The sequence below is a fragment of the Mustela nivalis genome (genome assembly GCF_964662115.1).
Source record: "Mustela nivalis genome assembly, chromosome: X".
Taxonomy (NCBI): domain Eukaryota; kingdom Metazoa; phylum Chordata; class Mammalia; order Carnivora; family Mustelidae; genus Mustela; species Mustela nivalis.
In genome coordinates this window covers 43035031-43057121 of record NC_139040.1, presented here as the reverse complement: position 1 = coordinate 43057121, position 22091 = coordinate 43035031, and the positions used below count along the sequence as shown (strand labels likewise).

Sequence of the window (22091 nt, the reverse complement as noted above, 5' to 3'; positions counted from 1 at the left end):
TACTATGGTCTCACATTGGGATACTGACTACCTGATTGTGTTAATAATTTGTCTTGAAGTCAATTACGGTCCTTGGAAATCACCATCATCCCTAACTTGGACCTTCTCTTTACCTCATTCTGTGAACATGCACTGGTTTCGTTCCCTCTCTGGGTCTCTGTTATACTATCTATAAATTTTTTACAGTGGTAGCCTCCCCTAGCTTGGTCAAAATCTGTTTGTGGAATCAACAGCTTGTGTTTTGTCGTCATTCGGTTGAAACCAAGAAAGGTTTGGAAGGAATTATTTTAAAAGACAGATTTTTCTTCTCTATTGTGATTCTAGAGCTGGGTAGGGGGAAGGATGCTTATTTGCCAAGGAGTGGGGAGAAGGGGCAGGGTGGACAGGGCCAAGAGCAGCTAGGGGTGAGGGAATAACATCTAGGTTTCTGACCTTGACCACCTGTCCAGGGCTACAATTTCCATGGCTTCTGACACTTGTGCTGCCACATCCCACACCAAATAGACCCAAGTATCAGTTGGAGGATTCCTGGACCTTTTCTTTTTATTTCTACCTCAAACCACATTTCTAGATGTCTCTGCAGCAAAGTGAAATTCCACACAGACAAGGCTTAGAGAAAAACAGAAAATGAAACAATTGGCAGTGAAAAGCAGAAAGAGAAGATGGAGCCCTTAGAGAAGGGAGTATCCCTAAGGAGGTGGGGACAAGGGGAGGAGAAGGGGAGGAGGAGAGGAGGAGGAAAGCAGGCCTGTCTCTTTAAGGGGGTTGGCTGTCAATCAGAAAGCCCTTTTCATTGCAGGAGAAGAGGACAAAGATACTCAGAGAGAAAAAGTAAAGGACCGAAGAAGGAGACTGGAGAGACCAGGATCCTTCCAGCTGAACAAAGTCAGCCGCAAGCCGACTAGCCAGCCGGCTACAATTGGAGTCAGAGTTCCAAAGACATGGGTGAGTTTCAGAAACTTTAGCATGGAAGATTCAAGCAGGCACAGAAATTTGCAAAAGAATTTCCAGCTCTAAGGTTCTGGGTTTCCAATGGTTTCAATGAGTTGTGTTTTGGCACTTGTTTTGTTTAATTCCTTAGCATTCAATTAATTTAACTCCTTCTCTGCTGTACTGAGAATGATGCTTTATTGCCAAGGAACTCCAGCAGCATGTGGAGAGTATCACAGGTTTTTGGAAAGAGTGCCCAGAGGGTTGGATATGGTCATGTGTCCTCCTACCCCCTCACTTTCCTCTACCATCTCTTTTCCCCTGTTCTCAGGCCCTGGTAGTGGCTGCATCAGCTGACATCCCTGATTCTTCTGGAGACAAATGAGTGTTGGCTAGCCTTCATGTATAAAATAACTACTTGCTTGATATAAAATTTGGACCTTGTTTGGTATTAGAAGGAAATTGGGGAATTGGGTAAGATGGAATTCAGGCTTGGCTATGGCTAAGAAGGCCAATCTCAGGTTCAGGAAACGAAAATAAAAGCCTCAATGGATTTTCCATGGGGAGTGGATATGGATAGTGTGTGTACGCGTTCACGCGTGCGTGCACACATGCATGCATGCACACATATATGGGTGACCATATCTAGCAAATATTACAGATTCAGCCTTTCTGAGGGTGTGATTCAGACTCTAAATCCCTCCTATGACAAGGAGGCTTCTGGGATGCTAGGGCTGTTACTGACTTGGCTGAGTACTGAAGGCTTCTCCAGGTTCTGTGACCAAAGAGAGAAACTATAAGGTCTAGTCTTTTGTAGTGTCTACTTAGAGCAAGGCGTACAGAGCACAAGGGTCTTTGTCCACACAGGATGCCACAGAGGTATGTAGACATCACTCACATTTGACAAAAGAAGAGTAACAGCTTGAATGCATCCTAAATGAAATGAGAATCAGTTATCCTCTGTATTCAACATCAAGTGTAGTACCCAGAAGACTCCAGCAACATCCATGGAAAAAGGTTTTAGATTATATTAAGCTGGTGTCAGCCTTTAGGTTGTTTCATCCTGAGAGAGATCTTTGAACCATGTATTCAGCATGGATAAATAAGAGGGCAGGGCACTGGACTAGAGCCAATGCAACTAGGTTCGAATCCTAGATCTGCCACTTAGAAACTTCATGACCTTGGATAGATAACTGTGAATTATCACTTCATCTTCTGGAAAATGGGGATAACAATAACTGCTTTGTCTACTTTCAGGGTTGTGAAAATCAAGTAATAAGATGTGGATATCCTTTGAAAATGGGCAAGCTCTATAACAACTATAAATAATGAAAATACCAATCATTATGCAATAATAATAAGCAGACTTTTACTCTTTCCAAAGTGGTTTGGGCTTTCTTTGTGTATACTTTGTGCACTTGGGTAAGAATCATTTAACCAACTGAGTGTGGCAAGGTGAGATGTGAATGTTAGGGGAACTCAGTTCCTACCCTTAGTAACATCAGGAATCCTATAGAGCAGCTGATTGGGTAGGTTGTGAATTAAAAAATGGAGAGGGAGTAAAGAATGATGTAGAATATTACTTCCTTAGGGGATGAAAGACTTGAAGAAAAGGCATGAACAAATGAGGTGACCACAGGGACAGTTAATGGTTGTGGAGGCTGGATGATTTCCTCCAGGGGAATCTCCAGGGGAAATTGCCACAGATAAGGGCACAGTTGAGGTTGTGTATTGGATCCCAGATCTTGGGGGTGGGCAATCCTTGTACCAGGTGCACATGAGTGTGTAGCCATTGAATTTTCATTATTCAATAATAAAGTTTCTCAAGTACTTTGTATATAATGGACCATCTCTAAAAAGGTACTGTGCTGCTACAACTTCTGACATGGAGTGTGTTACTGTTCAGTAATCATAGTAGACAAATTATATCATGGAGTCTGGGATTGGAAGGAACTTTAGAAATTGCCTGAGTTAACTCTCAAGGCAGGATTCCTTTCTACAACAGCTGATTAAGTGTTCTTATAGCCTCTGTTTAATCACCCCCAGAAATGGAGAGCTCACTACCTTGACCATATACAATCTTACAGGTTGGGGAAGCAGAGAGGAATACTGAATTCAGTATTGTCTATATGAAAGGTTTATAGGGGAAATGATAGTTCATTAATCCTTGTCCTGACCTGGGAAGGGGATGTTCCAAACGAGTCTTTGGGGGTAACAGTGGAACCAGAAAAGAGCTAAAGTGCGGTAGTTGATTATTCTCTGCTCAGTAACAGAATGCTATTACTGAACAGCAAAACACTGGCTCCTGTAAGCCTGTTGTCTGAGAACAGTGGCTGTTACCCTGGTAACCAGACTGTGATGCTTCCCTCCAAAGGTGGCTGTTTGCCAAGCAGTGTAGTTTTGGCTGGTGCAGACTAAGTGAGGGTAGCCCAGGCAAGAAAGAAATGTGGATGCAAATCAGGGTTCAGTTTTACAAAATTCCTGAAAACTAACTGAATCCCACCAGGATGGCAACAATGCCACAAGAGTGCCAAGAGCCAAAAAGGAACTAGATCCAAACCAGCATACTCACTAACTCTTCCTAGAGACAGTGACTAAAATGATTGCGACAGCCTTCCCCACCCCATCCCTCACCTGGGTCCTGCGGAGCCAGAGGAGCTCTTGAAGAGCCAGGCAAACTGAAAGGTCTGCTTTGCTTGGAGGAGCTTTTGCACTGGCTCTGTGCTATGAAAGCTGGAAGTTTACTCAAGAGCTTCACAACTAGAACTATTCTCTCAAAGCTATGTGAGTAGTAATAAGGCGTAAGAAGCCCTGGGAGGGAGATGGGTCAGAGGGGACATATAGTGTTTAAACTAATCAAGGCACTGGTACCTAGCCAGTGGCATCTTTTTCCCTCATTGCTTTTTTTTTTTTTTTTTTTAAATCTTGAAGCCCTGAATACCATCCCCAGGGTATAGTTCTTGGTCTTGAAAGAAAGCAACTGTAGAAATGCCCTCCTTGCCTATAGAACTTCAGATCCAAAGAAGATCTAGTTAGGGCAGTGACATGATCAGGTGAGGTCACATCAGCGTGGAAGGCAAACAGAGCTGGTTTCCCCTTCTTTCCCACTGTTAGCACCTTCCCTGTGCCAAACTTACCTCAAAAACCCTGCAATACTGATTGATTAATTCCTCCTTGGCTATTTAAAAATGGTCCTAAGGGTGATCTGTACTTGCCTTTGAGCCCTCTGCTAGGCAGGGCTCTGGAAAAAAAATCACTACAACCAAGGAGAGAAGAGGAAATTGTGAGAGACTGCCCTAAGGAACAAGGTATAGAAAATGCTGTCTCTTAGCTTCCTGTCAGGTACTTCTCTTTTACCTCTGCATAAGTGGGCAAGATGAAGACAATGTGTCAGGAATAAAGTTTAATAATCAAGCTTCTATTTCAACCTCCAAATGTTTGGGCTATATTGACACATGTCTCTCTCTCTCTCTCTCTCTCTCTCTGTGTGTGTGTGTGTGTGTGTGTGTGTGTGTGTGTGTGTGTGTCTTTGGGGAGGAATGGGAAGTATAGGAAACAAGTTGGTCCAAATGCTCTTGCTATCGTAATAAGAAATAATAATATCTGTCCAAAGAAGAGACTGAGATTCCTTTTTATTTAACTTTGTCCATATGACTTGACAATCCATCAGGCGTAGATTCCCATGTCCTAGTGGTTGCAGGGCCCCTTTCTACCACTTGAATGCAGTATAAGTGTTGAGTTCATGAAGGGAAGCCAAAATTATAGTCGGGGCTTTGTCTGACCAGGATAAGGCCTAAAGCAAAAGTCTTTGTCTCTGGCACCTCCTGATGATTGTTGTTTTACTCCTAGAACCCACCCACTGATCTCCATCCATCCCCAGTACCAGTCACGGTTGCTCTTGCATCTTGGCCCTGTCAACACTATAGGCCCCAATCAAGGAGGCCTCTGTTCATGGAGTGAGGTTAAGGGGTGGGTTCTGGGAGGAGGGTAAGACTGTAGTGCAGATTAGAGACTTAGAGAGATGGGGCCAGTTTTTCACTCAATGAGCCTGCCTGTTGTTTAGCTCTATTGTATAGGGTTCTTCTATCTCTCCCTTTGTCAGCTGGATTCAAGGGACAGGCTAGGAATTGTGCAAAGCACAATTGGTCTCTTTCTACCATCTCTTTCGATGAAAGCCCTTCCTCTCCTCCCTTTGATGAGCTCCCAGATTCACACTGAATTTCCATCATGGAGCTGGTCCTTGAGGCGTGCCCAGGACATGGGAAAGGAAGGGCTTGGGCGATCTTGGCTCCTGCTTAAAGAGACAGCATGAGGATCAACACAGTCTCTTGGATGGGCATGGATCTGGATAATATTATCAATAGTCCTGTTGATCTTTGTCAGATTCCTGTGAAGACTATTGGTCAGAAGGGCTTGAAGTTCTATCACAGATTGATTAGACTCGGTTTAGAAGTTTGCAGATAAATCTAGCCAACATCTTTGCTTACATTTTTCCCATGGGACTTGGTCATATACATTTTAGCACTAAGTTATAGGTAGCTTTGATCTTTGATTCACAGACACAACTTTGTTCTCCCCAGCAAGACTGAAAAGTCATTGAAGAAAGGGACCAGGCTTTATGATTTCATTTTGTTTCTCATAGTGCCCAGCTTATTTCAAAAATGCTTAATAACTGTACTGAATCCACATCAAAAGAAATGAAAGGAAAACAGTGGGAAGGGTCATTATTTTTTTCTATGACCTCTCATCAAAGTCAAGCAGTTTAATCCAATTGAGTTGTATGGGTAATATTATTATTGTAGTTCTTTTATGCCAACTCTACCATGTGACAATCTGTACTTAGCCTGAAAAACGTGAGCATGACTTCTGAGAGAGCCAAAGAACTCCAGAATACCTAACAGCCTTCCTGAATCAAACCAGTATCCTTTCAACCATGAAGGGTGCTGAAATGGAGAGGTTATGGCTTTAGGTTATTGTTCACACATTCCCAAGGACACTTGGGCTGTGAAAAATCAAAGTGAACCCAATGGACCTTTCTCAGAATGCTTTTTTTTAAAATATTTTATTTATTTACTTGACAGACAGAGATCACAAACAGGCATAGAGGCAGGCAGAGAGAGCAGGAAGAAGGCTCCCTGCTGAGCAGAGAGCCCAATGTGGGGCTCGATCCCAGGACCCTGAGATCATGACCTGAGCTGAAGGCAGAGGCTTAACCCACTGAGCCACCAGGCACCCCTCAGAATCCTTTGACTGTCAACGACTTTGATGAAGACACATTTTTTTTGCATGTTCTGAGTTTTTCCCAGTTGAAAACTGAAAGTTGATTTTTTGCTTGATCAGACTGACTGAGATTCCTCATTTCTGCTGAACTTAGATGTCCCCAGAACCAACATTTCATCTGTGAAGAGATGGACATGTAATGTGTATGTTGATATTGTTGAGCTATGTAGAGCTCTGGAGTGACTTATCTGGGGCCATTTATTTCCAACTCCACGTTAAAGACTCATTAAAATCTATGTTTTTCTTGTCCCTTGCTTTGAGTGGCAGTGTAGTGGAAAAGGGGTGCCAAGTTATTTGAGATGTAAGAAAATAGAAGAAAAATTGTATATAAAAAGAAAGTATAGGGGTTCCTGGGTGGCTCAGTGGGTTAAAGCCTCTGTCTTCGGCTCAGGTCATGATCCCAGGGTCCTGGGATTGAGCCCCACATCGGGCTCTCTGCTCGGTGGTGAGCCTGCTTACCCCCCCCCCCCGCCTACTTGTGATCTCTGTCAAATGAATAAATAAAATCTTTAAAAAAAAAGAAAAAAAAAGAAAGTATATGAGTGGATGATCCAGAGTTGCTTCCAAGGCTTAGCCCTTTATTACCCAGTAAGGACATTACATATGACCCTCTCTGGTTATTTGGATGATGATCGAAGGATCAGATACACTAAAGAGGATTTTTCCTTATCTTTATAACACTAGAGGGGGCATCAGCTAAAACTTAGAATATAATTCCCTGTTTGGCTTAGAAAGAGTTCAAGTTCCTTCATCCCTGATCACACCTGAGCCGTTTAGCTTTTCCCAGAGTGAAAAAGCTCGGGTAAGAGTGGGTGGCACAGGACGGTCACTTGCTAGGGTGGATGGCTGTCCTTACTCTGGGCTAAATAAACAGTTCTGTCATTGTTCCCTAGGTCTGACCCCCTCCCCACCCCCAGGCCTGCAGGCCCCTGCAGAATACCAATGAGGCTCCTGGGATCTCAGGGAAAAACAAGGCTTCTTTGTCTAGGGGAGCTATGGAGGGCTCTGTCCAAGCCCTGACCCTGTGCTGTGGAAAGAGGGAACAGAGAGGTCACTGACCTTCTCCTCCCCCTACCCTCAGGCCTCAGAGACCTTCTTTACTAGAAGAGTCTAAGAGTTTGGGGGTGGGGAAGAGTTGGATCGACAGTAGCAAAGTGGCAGCACTATTTATTTCCAAGATCATTTTCTTAACTTACAGGATGCATCTAGTATCTTAACCTGTTGAGAAAGAGGAAGATTGATTTCTGGAATGTTTCCTGAGAAAATGATCAATTTCAACTGCTGTGTTTTTCTTTCTGGTATATACATGCGTGCATGTGTACGTTTGCGCACATGCATGCTCACACCCACGTGCGGGCACACACACACACACACACACACACCATGGCCCAACTCTGATGAAGTGCTGTTACCAAGTACTACTGCAAAGTTCATACTAAGTAAACTCTGCCTCCCCTACAGCAGCAGAGCTACAAATTGATCGCTTCTCATAGAAGCAGTCTGATGGTAGTTCTTTAGTACTTGGAAAAAAAAGATGAAAATTCAGTTCTGCTGCAAATATTAGCTACTTATTCTGCTTGTCTTGGGCTTCCAAGCCTCATCTCTGATGTCACATACCAAATCTTTGAGGAAGAGGCTCTTTGAGGACCAAGGAAGGGCTTGTCATTTTAGGGGATGATGGGTAACAGAACTCACTCATTCTGTGGTTCTGAGAAAAGACAAATGCTTCTACCTCAACTTTCCCACCACAGAGATAATCTGGTCCTTCAAAATCTGTTCACATTGCATCAGCCATGCAAATCAACAGGTATTTAAGCACACAGGGCTAAAAAGAAACTGTACTAGTATTAAGAGGGTTGATTAAAGGACTCCCCTAGTCCTTGCTACCGTGGCATAGACAAGTGAGTTTTGGATAAAAATTCAAAGCTAGGGGTGCCTGGGTGGCTCAGTGTGTTAAGCCACTGCCTTTGTCTCGGGTCAGAATCTCGGGGTCCTGGGATCGAGTCTCGCATCAGGTTCTCTGCTCGGCAGGGGGCCTGCTTCCCTTCCTCTCTCTCTGCCTGCTTCTCTGCCTGCTTGTGATCTCTGTCTGTCAAATAAATGAATAAAATCTTTAAAAAAAATTCAAAGCTAGATATTAGTACAACTTGCTTTCTTTTTATAAGGAGTTTCAACATGCTTTTCCAAAAGTAGTTTCTCAGCACATTAGCTGAATATAATTCATATATACATTATATATATATATAATATTACATATACCATATCTATCTATATTATGTGATATATGAATAGATGTATAAAATCAGCACACACATGCACACACACGCATACACATACACACATATATGCTTTATATATTTGGGATCTGTCCAGGTGGCCAGAGGGAGCCACCCTTTCCTCATCTAGTCTGCCATCTACTTGACATTTGTTAAGTTTTATTCCAGGAGCGCCTGGGTGGCTCAGTGGGTTAAAGCCTCTGCTTTTGGCTCAGGTCATGGTTCCAGGGTCCTGGGATCGAGCCCCGCATTGGGCTCTCTGCTCAGTGGGGAGCCTGCTTCCTCCTCTCTCTCTGCCTGCCTTTCTGCCTGCTTGTGATCTCTGTCTGTCAAATAAATAAATAAAATCTTAAAAAAAAAAGTTTTGTTTTATGTGGCACTTACAGCATGGGGTTAGTGCTTGGGGAACAGCTTTTCTTGGAGTGTATGACTTCTTGTGTGCCTTTCTTGTTTCTTAGCAACACTGGCATGGGGACAGGGGTGATGGGTCTCGTTATCTCAGGGACTCCTAGTACTTGGGGACACCTGTATTTCCAGGCTCTGGCGTGTTTTCATCATGCCAGAAAGATGTTTCATGCTTTGTTGACTTTGTATAGAGTCTTTTTGTAGCTGTTTTGACAGAACTCCAGTGTAAGCCTGAGGGTGCAAACATTGGCCAAGCTGTGATATAGAGGGACAAAACAGCCATGCAAAGTGTTCAAAAACCATTAAGCTTGCATTTTTATTACTGTGAATAATAGTCATGCTCCCATTACCATCTTCTGCTCTCTGCCAGTTTCCTCCTTCCCTTTGGACTGCTCTCCATATAATATTCTAGATGAAAAAGAAGCAAGCATTCCTTGTGGCAAATACACACAGTGTTCAGGAATATTCAGGAGCATATAATTTCCAAAGTTTCCCCCACCTGGAATGCTCTCCAAGACTCAAAATACTGTTTGACAATACCAATATCTCTGGCCTGCACCCATCCCTTTTTGGAACTTTTGTCGCATTTACTTCTGTAAACACTTACTTGGCTGCCTGAAATTGTTAGTTGAAAATATTAGGTCTACCTACCTCATTCTTCTCAGTAAACAAAATACTCCCATATGGCAAAGTCTATATCTTTTATGTTTTCACCTCCCACATAACACCTGGCATAATGTTGGGCATATAGTAAGTACTCTATAAGAGTTGATAAATGAAACAAACAAATCAGGATAAGAAAGGAGAAGATGATTGCATAATCTCCCTGGCTTGCTGCTTTGATGACTGATTATTTTTAAAAATCCATACATTCTGAGAATTAAAAGCAAGGACTTATTTTCAAGAATGAAACAGAGTAATGGCTTTGGATCAATCTCACATTCCAGAAACCTAAAGTTGGAGACTCTCCTGCTTTTGGACTCAGGATGACTACTCCATCTGTGCCTGTGAGTGCAGGGCTTGACTGGTCTGGCACATAGGTAGGAGGGGCATGAGCTCCTTATGGAACATCCCTGAATTTTTCCCTCTTTCCTTCCCAGGCTTGTTAGAGTGCTGTGCAAGATGTCTTGTAGGGGCCCCATTTGCTTCTCTGGTGGCCACTGGATTATGTTTCTTTGGGGTGGCACTGTTCTGTGGCTGTGGACATGAAGCACTCACTGGCACAGAAAAGCTAATTGAGACCTATTTCTCCAAAAACTACCAGGACTATGAGTATCTCATCAATGTGTAAGTACCTGTTATCCTACACAAACTGCTCTCTTTTTCTCCCTCTCTCCCTGGACACATACAGAACTCATTAGTTCCTCAGTGATTAATAGGGGGTTAGTATGGAGCCAGACAGGATTCCTGAGTCTTCCCTCTGTTCGCAGATTCCACCTACGCCCCATCTGAGGTCCTGAGTGAGGGAGAAGTGCCAAATATAGAAGGGCGAGGTCTGTCTGCCTGCCAGCCCACTTTTTACTGCCCACCCTCCACTACACTGGCTTTGTCCCACATGTTCTAACTTCTGCCCATGGGGTTAACACTGATTGAGTTGGAGCCTCTGCAGTAACAGGTGTGGAGAACTCAGGGAAGGTACAATGACTGGACAGATTGGGGCCTTCATCCCTCTTCTTCCTGGTCTAGCTCCTCTCTGCTTTCTCCTCTGAGCGAACATCTCTGAAGGGTCAGGCCAAGGAGAATAGGGCCCCAGTTCTTCAGGTCCAAGGGTAAGCAAAGGATGGAGGAATCTAGTGATTCCTCTAAAGAATCCCTAGCCTTGTTTAGGAGCTCACTCAAGTGAAGTGAAGCTTACTTATGCAGGAAGGGAACTGGGCCTCAGTTAATAAGATTTCCTGATATCTTCTCCTTATTTTCTCATGCAGGATCCATGCCTTCCAGTATGTCATCTATGGAACTGCCTCTTTCTTCTTCCTTTATGGGGCCCTCCTGCTGGCTGAGGGCTTCTACACCACCGGCGCAGTCAGGCAGATCTTTGGCGACTACAAGACCACCATCTGCGGCAAGGGCCTGAGCGCAACGGTAACAGGGGGCCAGAAGGGGAGGGGTTCCAGAGGCCAACATCAAGCTCATTCTTTGGAGCGGGTGTGTCATTGTTTGGGAAAATGGCTAGGACATCCCGACAAGGTGATCATCCTCAGGATTTTGTGGCAATAACAAGGGGTGGGGGACAATTGGGCGTGAGTCTGTGGCCTCATCCCCACCCAAGGCTGGGTCCTCTCTAGGGGCCTGGCTTTTGAGTGGGGAAGTGATGGCTACAGCCGAACGAGAAGGTCAGGAAGAACGTGGTGCCCAGCTGGCTTAGCCTCACCTTTCAAAAGTTCCCTAGAAATTTTCATCTAAAAAAAAAATAATAAAAGCGTGAGTTTTGTGGATACTTGATAAAATCAGACCATTTCTAAGCCATCTGTTGGTATTCCTTTACTCTCCTCTTAGCAGGGACCACGAAAAAATTAGATTCGACCACCTAAGAGCCTAAGTGCTACCCACGGATTGAGATGCAAACACCTGATCTGAGAGGGAGGGTTGATCATGGAAATTAAATAATTCCACTCCTAGGTGGGATTCTTAATATTCTGGGATTCTACACTGTTGGAGGTCCCAAAGGAAACTAGCATGGATCTACATATTTAATGCTTCATCTTTGTCTGAGGGTTATCCATGCTTCTAGTGAAGCACACACTGGTTTTCAGACTCTAGAGTTAAGATCTTTGGGGGGTTGAATATATGTGGGTTACGGTGATAACTTTCGTGGCCAACAGTTGGCTTAAAAAGGTTTTTGGATCCAAAACTTAAACCTCCTATTGGTTTGCTCAGTGACTAAGGATGAAAAGTCCTATGACAAGGAACATTTTCTAAGCTCAGCGTAAGGTGAGAAATGGCACGACTTTCTTTCAAGATCTGTTTTGATTTCTTTACACCTTATCTGCCCAAAAAAATCTCCTGAAGCCTCTCTAACCCAGGGATCCTCCTCACTCCAACCCTCACCCATTCCCCCCACCCTCCATCACACTTGGGGCCAGTTCTCTAGTAGATATTGCCAATGACATTTGGCAGAGGTGCCCTGATTACTAATTTATTTTGGTGGAGATCCCTGGAATCTGGTTTCCTATCTGGCTCATGCCAATCCAGGATCTCCCAGTTTGTGTTTCAATGTCTGTAGGCCGATGTTGATTTCTAACCACCCCCTGTCAATTGTTTTAGTTTGTGGGCATCACCTATGCCCTGACTGTTGTGTGGCTCCTGGTGTTTGCCTGCTCTGCTGTGCCTGTGTACATTTACTTCAACACCTGGACCACCTGCCAGTCTATTGCCTTCCCCAGCAAGACTTCTGCCAGTATAGGCAGTCTCTGTGCTGATGCCAGAATGTATGGTAAGTTAGGGTATTGCTGCCTTGGCTCCCCTACCCCCTGTGAAAGCACTATATATTTGGTTCTTTACTTGGGATGACAGGTGTGGTAATTATAGGGAAAGATATTATGGATGCCTGGAACTTAGTTTGTTATTCTGTCCCCACTGAAGCTGGAGAAATTTCTTCCCTTGGAAGGGAACTTTTGTTGGAAGTGGTAGGAGTTAGTTTTCTTGGTTGTTCACTCTGCTCTATCCTGGTTGAGAAGCCGTACATTTCAATAACACACAAGATTACGCAACAGTTCAGTACCACCTTCTTTTTTTTTTTTTCCACATCTTTACAAAAGAGGATCCTGATTGTTATTGAGATTCAACTTTTCAACCAGGATGATTAAAGATGTAAGAAGGGCTCTGAAATAAAATCTCCATGGAGCTCCACAACTCCATGAAGCTCTCACCCTGGTTGACCTGTGTGTCTTACTCAGGTGTTCTCCCATGGAATGCTTTCCCTGGCAAGGTGTGTGGCTCCAATCTTCTGTCCATCTGCAAAACAGCTGAGGTGAGTGGACCATTTGAGTTCTTTTAAGTGGAAAGGCTAGTACCATACAAATTTCTACCCATGCCTTCAATTTTTAAAAAGCCACAGATTTTTGTTTGTTTGTTTTTTGAGCAGAGATATTAAAACATCTCTTTTCCCTAGAGCCGCATAGAAAGACTTCATTCCAAGACTTCCTTCCTTAAAGGAGAAATTTGTAGTTTTAAGTAAAGATGGAGATTAATGACAAAACCTCCAAATGAACAAAAATTATTCTTTTAGCTAAAAACCTTATCAAGAAAATTATTTAAGCATAGAGACATTCATAGCTTTCACAAAAACACTTTCAGTTTGGAACCCCTCCATCTCTAATGAGGAGTAAAAACAAAAAGTACATTTGAAAGAGGAAAACACAGTATTGCAATAGATATCATCTACGAATGAGGCAGGGGAATATAAGTAAATCCTGAGGAAGAAGGCAGTAGCTTTAAACGTTTAAAACTTTAAACCATGACGTTAAATTTTGGGATCCTGAGTAAAACTGGAGGGAAACAGTTGATTAAAATATTTTATGACTGTTTTATGAGTATTCTGTGTTCTGAGTACTAATGGGCTAGGTGCCATGATGTACATTAAAGAACAGGAGGCCTACACTCGGGGAAGTGACAGTTTAGTTACAGATGCAGAATTAATACACAGGAAGATATCAATGCATTCAAAAAGCTGCATGCATGATCCAGAGAAAAGCATATTTTTACAGTTGCAAGAAACTTTTCTCCATTTTGCATTTTCTTGCAGTTCCAAATGACCTTTCACCTGTTTATTGCTGCATTTGTGGGGGCTGCGGCTACACTGGTTTCCCTGGTGAGTTGTGTGAATGTGATCTTGGCAAATAAATGGTCCTGGGATAGCTTGGGTACAGCTATGCTGAAAGGCAAAAAGATAGATTGCTAACCTTGCAACATTGGAGAGAAGCGCCTGGGAAGAGACAACAAAGTGTAGACTGTGAACTACTTTGAGTTGGCAAGGCAGAAAGACTTCAGAAATCAGACAGGAACAGGAAAAGTGGTGTGAGGAAAGAGAGGGTAAGAGATTAATAGTCAGAAATGATAATATTTAGCACTTACAGAGCATATAATATTGCCAAGTGCTTTGCAGTCAAAGATAGCATTTAATTTTCAACACATGCTGGTCAGATGAGTGACAAGAACAAGGAAACATTACTGAACATGATTTTCCAGAGCCAGGAATTCTATATGTTGTGAATATGAATCCACCTTGGGCACTCTCCGAGGGATTTACTCTCCTGAAAACATTGGGAGGACCTTCTAACATTATTAGAACTGTTATTACTACAATGTGATTCTGTGCTCCAGGTCCTGCTGATGGTGTTACAGTGCAGTGTCAGTGGGGTGAATTCGTTGTTCAGATTAAAAACCTAGGGCACTAAATGGTGAAGGAATTTATCTGTAGTCATTAAATAAGTAGTGATAAGGATAAGCTCACAGAACTCCTGGCCCCTGCTGCTGAGGCTTTTATACAAACTGGAGTTGTTCCTTATTCCAGAAAATGGGTTGATGCATGAAGCAGGGAGGGCTGTACTGCAAGTGTGGCTGTGTGTTTGCAGCAAAGAGCCTGTGACCCCAGGTCACTCAGATGTGTGGATGGGATGATGTTAGAGCCCAGTGCATTGTTCACTTTCCTGAGGAAAAATCCAGTGCCAGAACTTAGCACAGATGTGGAATAAATCCTTGTCAAATTGGTTCTCTGGACTTGAGCCATTAGAAGGAAATATCTCAGAGAGGACTTCAAGTATGTAGTATGAAAGCCTGACATGCTGTTTTTTGCAGATCAGGGATTTTTCTTCATTTAACTGATTTTATTTGTACCCTTCCTCATTCACAAAAGCTTTGGAGGAAGGAGGGCTTCCTTTTCTACTCTCACTCATATTTTCTCTTCTCTTCCTACAGCTTACCTTCATGATTGCTGCCACTTACAACTTTGCCGTCCTTAAACTCATGGGCCGAGGCACCAAGTTCTGATCTCCTGTAGAAATTTCCCTTTCTCTAATCGCAAGGCTCTAACCACACAGCCTACAGTGCTGCGTCTCCCATGTTAACTCTGCCTTTGCCGCTGACTGGTCCTCTTCTTACTTGACGAGTGTAACAAGAAAGGAGAGTCTTGTGGTGATTAATGTCTTTTTGTGGACTCTCCCCTCTTATGTACCTCTTTTAGTCATTTTGCTTCACAGCTGGTTCCTGCTAGAGATGGGAAATGCTTCAGATGGTGACTCCCCAACTGCAAGTCACAAAGGAATGGAGGCTCTAATTCAATTTTCAAACATCTCCTGAGGATCAGGAAGTGTTTTCTCCTCAAAGAGCACTTCCAGTGATGGAAACAAAGTGAAAAGAAAGATGCTCAGGTAGAGAGAGGGGATGTACCTGGTCCTCTCGACATCTCAAATATATTCTCCTTGATGTACAAAGCAGAGAACCCACTCCTGTCTCCCTCTTACCACTGAAGATAGAGGGGGAAAAAAAGGGAATGTTAACAAAACAACAAGAGCATTTGCCCAAATCTACCTATTGCAGCTGGGAGAAGGGGGTCAAAGCAAGGATCTTTCACCCATAGAAAGAGAGCACTGACCCTGATGGCGATGGACTATTTAAGCCCTAACTCAGCCAATCTTACTTACAGCATAAGGGAGCGTAGTGTCTGTGTAGACCATGTGGGCCCCTGGCCTTACACCTTATTAGAGAAGAGAAGCAGGGTATTGTCAGCATCCTCTCACTCCCTTCTCCTTGATAACAGCTACCATGACAACCCTTTGGTTTCCAAGGAGCTGAGAACAGAAAGAAACTAGCTCATAAAAAAAATAAAAATAATAATTAAAAAAAAAAAAAGACTGGCCTAAGGAGCAGCAGTTGTTAGTGGCTAATGGTGTAAACTGAGCCAGCCCTCTGGTAGACACAGGGTAGATAACTCTTTGGATAGTGTGTCTTCTTTCTGTTAATTAGTTGTATACTCTGGCCTCTGTCATATCTTCACAATGGTGCTCTTTTCATGGGGTATTATCCATTCAGTCATAGTAGATGATTTGAAGATCTTGATTTGTTTCAGAATGCATAGTTCACATTTGCTAGTACATTTATCACTTGTTTGGGGTTGTACCAGGAAGGTCTAGAGAATGATTCTTTGATTATGATTCTTTAACAAATGGACATTGAACGTTAAACATTGCAATTAATATTGAAAATTGGCTAGTTCCGTACATCTACTGGATTTTCTCCAAATTATTCCACTTTTTGCAGAAATGGGTTGGTGAACTTGAGCCTCAATTGGAATAACCTATTTGACTATTCTTTTTAAGCTAGTGGGGGATGATTTGATTTAGGAGGGTTAACTCGGTGTACTGAAGAGTCAGGTTTAACATACAGGTTATTCTCTCTTAGTATAGATCATGTAATAGAATGTCCCAGCCATCAGCTATTCAGTTGGTAAGCTTCCATGGAAACAGAAAGGTGGAAAGAGTTGGAAACCTGAATAACTCCAAGGTTTCAGGCTTCTCTTTCTGTGTTTGTTAACTTTGAGTTAAAAAGGAAAGGCTGATTGGTCTTTATGGAAAGAAAGATTTTACAGATATGACTGTAAGTGGCTCTTTTGTTATAAAAAGTTGTGTTTTTCTACCCCCCCCCCCCGAAGTGGTTTCAGCAATGTTCAAGGAGATGTAAGATGTTTGCAAAAAGATACTTAATATTTGTTTTCAGACCAGTATACCAGATAAGCTTCCAGGCTGCCTAGAGGGAGGAGACGGAAAAGGTTCTGTAAGAAACCAATCAAGATCAAGGAAAGTGAAGTAATCCATATTCTGTGTTTTGTTTTGATTTAATAATATAACAAATAACCAACCCTTCCCTGAAAACCTCCCATGCATACATACACACATATACACACACAAAGAAAGTTAACTGAAAGTGTTTCCTTCATTTCTGATACAGAATTTCAATTTTAACACACATAAAGGATAAACTTTTAGGAACTTATCTTACAAAAATGAATTTTATAAAATTAAAGAAAAATAAAATTAAGAATGTTCTCAATCAAACATCGTGTCCTTTGAGTGAATTGTTTTGTTTAACCCCACAATAGAAACTTGAATAATTAGACCCTTATTGTGCTTTGTTAAAGGACCTTTTTTATTTTTCAGTTCATCCAAGTTATTCTCACAAAAATTTTCTGACATAAAAAATAGATAAATCACTTATATTTTTATAGCTTGGGACACTAAGAAACAGTCAAAGTAAATTACCCAAAGAAACCCAATAATCACATACCTGAGCTTGGACTAGAACTCATGTGGGGTTTTGTTGTTGTTGTTGTTGTTGTTCATAGAACTCAGGTCTTAATACCTGAGGACTTCTAGTCAAGCATATAAGTGAAAGTCTATATACCTGGACATATCTGTTTAAAAGGTTTTTTTTTTTTTCTTTTAGAAGTTATGTTTCAGTGTTCAGCTCATTCAGATTCAAATATAATTTCATCTTTAACATGATAATGGTGCCGCTGTCCTGGTGTTTTGAGGATTACTTATTGCTATGTTCTCTTTCAATCGTTTGGATGTTCCAATAATGAGCCCTCAGTACTTCATACATGAATAATGCTTGGTTTTATCTGAAAAGTACTGAATGAAAGGTTTAAGGCAGGGGCAGAGCAGATAGGGTAAGGACAATATAAATTTAAACAGTCTGTGGCAGGGCACTATTAAAGAAAATTAGTGACACCTGTTACCTTGGATAGCCTGCCCACTAGCCCACTTGTGACAAGGCACTTAATCTCCTTCCCAACTCAAGACTAAAATACGACACTCTTGGACAGCACTCTAGTGACCAGCCCAAAGAAATCTGCCTTAAAATTAGGAATAGATTCATTGTCCCATAGTTGCAACTGGCAAGGGGCATGGCTGTGAGAAAAGAGACTAGCTGGGGGAAACAAGTCAGTCATCAGTTAAGGAGCTCCACTGAAAAGTAGTTTCAATTTAATCTGATTTCTGCTTCACCACAATTAATATTCTGCAAGCAAGTCTGGTTGGTTGACTTTAAGACGAAAAGCATAAAAATACAACAAGGACTTACTTTTAGACACTGGCAAACAAGGACACAGCACCATATTTTGGAGAATTTATTCGGGGTGCTATAGAGTGAATGTATTTTTGCCTCAGAGTAACAGAAAGCCAGTCCCCAAGAAAGCTGTGTTCTCCATCTGCCCTGATTTGGCTCTGCCCTCTGGGACTGATCTATAGATGGAGTTTCCAGGCTCTCAGAAGCTAAGAGCATCTCCAGTGTATCAATTGAGCTCATTGTTCTTAGCTCTCCCACACACCATAAACCTCCTTTTTCTCAACTGAAAGAGCTCTCTTTGTGCTTAGATCAGCCAAAGATCAAGATGCAGCAGTATAAACAAGAAACATTTTCTTACAGTGTCAGTTGTACTGCTTTTTCTATCTTCAGGGTCAGTACTGTGTGTAGTTATGCAGGGTGTGGATTCTGTTGGCCAGAGCAACATTGGTTCATTCATTAATTCAGTCTACAAACATTTATTGAGTACCTACTAAGCTTTGTGAGAAACACTGGGGATTTCTCTCTTTTTTAAAAATTTTATTTATTTGTCAGAGAGAGAGAGAGAGAGAGAGAGCGAGCACAAGCAGGGAGAACTACAGCCAGAAGGAGAAGCAGGCTCCCCACTGAACGAGGAGCCCTTATGTGGGATTCCATCCCAGGACCCTGGGATCATGACCTGAGCTGAAAGCAGACACTTAACTGACTGAGCCAGTTAAGGCTCAGGCATCCCAACCCTGGGAATTTCATGTTTGGGGCTGGTGTGGGTAGAAAGGTGATAAAGATATGATCTTACATTCAAGGATCTCATTCAGTCTTAACAGTACAGAAGAAAGGTCTTTCAGGGTAAAGCAGAGTGGAGGTAGGGAATATGCAAGAAGCAGTCTGGCTGACTGCAATGGGCATCTGAATTCTCCCTTCAGTATGTGGGAGAGGTGGTGGTTAAGTGCCATGACTTCACGTGGCTCTGGTCTCCTAGGGCCCTGATAAAAAACAAAACATCAATTTAGAGTCCTAACAACTTGTGACTGGCTCTCTCCGTGTCAGCCTGCTTCTGACCTTACATGTGACAGTATTTACGCATACATTGTCACAATGCATGTGCATGCTTCCACCCACTCAGTCATCTGGGGAGTCAGAGGGCACATGGATCTGGATTTATATAAACACAGGCTATTCAGCATAGCTTTTCCTTTTCATCCAGGCTAAGTATGAGAAGCCATATAAGGGTAGTATAAAGTACAAGGCACTTCTTTCTGGATTTCCTTACCATAAGCACAGATAATGTGTCTATTTTGACATTAACAGTTAGCTTGGTGAAAGTTCAGTAACAGATGGAAGAAATATTCATTATTACATTAAAAAATTAATACTAATTAGTACTTGGCCTTTTTCTGCATTAATAAGCAGGTGAGGAATTCAAGTCAATACCTATAAGCAGGGAAAATTTTCCTTGTTCACGTTGAAACAAGTAACCATGCTCTTCATAATTGTTGCTGTCCTCCAAAGTTTGGTGTCTGCATGTTCCTGCTTAGTACTCCTTGAATCAATCTACTTTATTCCAAAGGAAAGAAAGATAAGATAAAGAACTGAGTATTTTCCAGATTATGACATAACCAAAAGAAATACAACATTAAAATTTTATTCAAACCTTCAACAAATATCTATTTAACAAATTCTTTGTGCCAAGTATTATGCTAGGTACTGGTAATACATCAGTGAATAAAATGGGTAGACTTTGCCCTCATAGAACTCAAATTAAAGACAAAAGGGTTGGAGAGGGAACTAGGATTTGTGGTAAAGAATGAACCTAACATCCTTTGACAAAAAAGGTGGAAAAGACAGAATCAGGGAGAAACTTGTACAGTCCCCTTAGAAACAAAGGGCCAAGTAAAAGAAGGTGTAGGCAGGCAAGTCTGTATCTAGAGAAAGAGGGCTAACATACTACAATATTTAAGGTCAAAAAATGTTAAATGGCCTTGTACTAGTTGTATATTTGTACTCATACTTGTACTCACCAACATGCACAGAAAGCCAGCTCTGGGCTCCAAAGAACTAGCTTCATGAATACTCCATGTATTATGTGAAACTCTACTTTCCAAACATGAAAAGGAAAAACCACAAAGCTGGATTCTGAGGGTTACATATTAAAACCAAACAAACCAGTTGATATTTGAAAATGTGTAGATGGCTCTAATTCTATTTGATGACTTAGAATCATATGTAGAGTGGCTTAAAAAAAAAAGAGGGAAATATGGCTCTTGCAAACAAAGCTCCCTTCCATGACCTCAAATGTACCAGAAATTAATTTGTCAAAATCTCATTTGATTTAAAATTTTCTATCAGCCCTCATTAATAAAAAAGAAGTGTGAATGGAAACATAAATATTCTCCTATAGGCAAATGATATTATTATCACAAGCTAGGAGTGGATCAAGTAAGCAAATGGCTTAGCTAATGATTGCTGGAATGAAAGATTCCATACCAAGTTTCAAATTAAATTTTTTTTCAATTTGGAGTTTTGGCGGCTTGTTTTCAGTGGTAAAGAAGACCCAGAATAACTGAAAAAAATCTTGACTCAGTCCACAAGCAACTGTACCTCCAGCAGTAATAGTGACAATTTATTTATCTCTCCACAAAATACAGTACTTTAGACATCTCATCTCACTGAATCCTCCTATCAGTCCTCTGAGGCTCAGAGAGCCATCATCCCTCAGCTCCAGACTGGAGCATATGCTATTATTGGTCACATTGATTTGAATTTGAGGATGTCAATCGTATCCTACTTCAGTTGACTGCTGAAGTTGCAGAGATGAGCTGCATCCAGGTGTTTGTCAGGGAGGAGAAGCTCAGTAACTGTAGCTCATACCATACCAGAAACTCCACTGAGAGAAGTGGTAGTTCCAGAGGATAACCTGAAGGGAGTGCAGTTTATTTATTCCTTAATCAACTCCATACATCTTTGATTGTGCAACCCCATTGGTAAAACATGTTGGAACCCGAACTTCTCCTTGCCCCACCCCATGACCTTGCTTCTCAAAGTGTGGTCTGAGGACAAGTGGCATCAGGATCACCTGGGAGCTCATTAGAAATGCATAATCCCAGGCCCTGTCCTAGAATGACGGAATCAGACACTGAACTTTAATAAGATCCTAGGATGATGTGTGTACACATTAAAATTTGAGATGGTTTGGGGGCGCCTGGGTGGCTCGGTTGGTTAGGCATCAGCCTTCTGCTCAAGTCATGATCCCAGTATCCTGGGATCCAGTCCCACATTGGGCTTCCTGCTTGGCAGGGAGCCTGCTTCTCCCTCTCCCTGCCCCCTGCTCATGCTCTCTTGCTATCTCACTCTCTCTCTCAAATAAATAAATAAAATCTTGCAAGCTGGTGCAACCTCTCTGGAAAACAGCATGGAGGTTCCTCAAAATGTTGAAAATAGAACTGCCCTATGACCCAGCAATTGCACTATTGGGTATTTACCCTAAAGATACAAACGTAGTGATCCAAAGGGGCACGTGTACTCGAATGTTTATAGCAGCAATGTCCACAATAGCCAAACTATGGAAAGAACCTAGATGTCCATCAACAGATGAATGGATCAAGAAGATGTGGTATATATACACAATGGAATACTATGCAGCCATCAAAAGAAATGAAATCTTGCCATTTGAGACAACATGGATGGAACTAGAGCGTATCATGCTTAGCGAAATAAGTCAAGTGGAGAAAGACAACTATCATATGATCTCCCTGATATGAGGAAGTAGTGATGCAACATGGGGGCTTAAGTGGGTACGAGAAGAATAAATGAAAGAAGATGGGATTGGGAGGGAGACAAACCATAAGTGACTCTTAATCTCAGAAAACAAACTGAGGGTTGCTGGGGGGAGGGGGTTTGGGAGAAGGGGGTGGGATTATGGACATTGGGGAGGGTATGTGTTTTGCTGAGTGCTGTGAAGTGTGTAAACCTGGTGATTCACAGACCTGTACCCCTGGGGATAAAAATATATGTTTATAAAAAATAAAAATTATATTAAAAAAAAATAAAAATAAATAAATAAAATCTTTAAAAAGTTTTTGAAATGGTTTGTATGTAACTACATAAAAAAGCATTAAAATGTATAATGCACTTATGTTTAAA

At 42.0% G+C, this 22091-nt stretch overlaps 1 protein-coding gene across 2 annotated transcripts; it reads left to right on the top strand.

Annotated features, from left to right (window-relative positions):
- The first annotated feature begins 819 nt into the window (after positions 1 to 819).
- Positions 820 to 16942, top strand: PLP1 (proteolipid protein 1). 2 transcript variants are annotated; one of them, XM_082717152.1, is made up of 7 exons: positions 820 to 945; positions 9992 to 10178; positions 10817 to 10973; positions 12156 to 12324; positions 12788 to 12861; positions 13636 to 13701; positions 14808 to 16942. In XM_082717152.1, exons 1-7 carry the CDS (start codon positions 942 to 944, stop codon positions 14877 to 14879), a joined length of 729 nt encoding a protein of 242 aa, XP_082573278.1. In that variant the 5' UTR covers positions 820 to 941; the 3' UTR covers positions 14880 to 16942. The 2 variants fall into 2 exon arrangements, with proteins under 2 accessions (XP_082573278.1, XP_082573277.1); XM_082717151.1 differs by having other exon boundaries at positions 826 to 945; positions 10817 to 11078.
- The last annotated feature ends 5149 nt before the right edge of the window (positions 16943 to 22091 follow it).

Coding starts and splice junctions, on each gene's coding strand:
- PLP1 (XM_082717151.1), top strand. Junction 10,179..10,816: donor TATGAGTATCTCATCAATGT/GTAAGTACCTGT, acceptor TTTCTCATGCAG/GATCCATGCCTTCCAGTATG. Junction 13,702..14,807: donor CGGCTACACTGGTTTCCCTG/GTGAGTTGTGTG, acceptor CTCTTCCTACAG/CTTACCTTCATGATTGCTGC.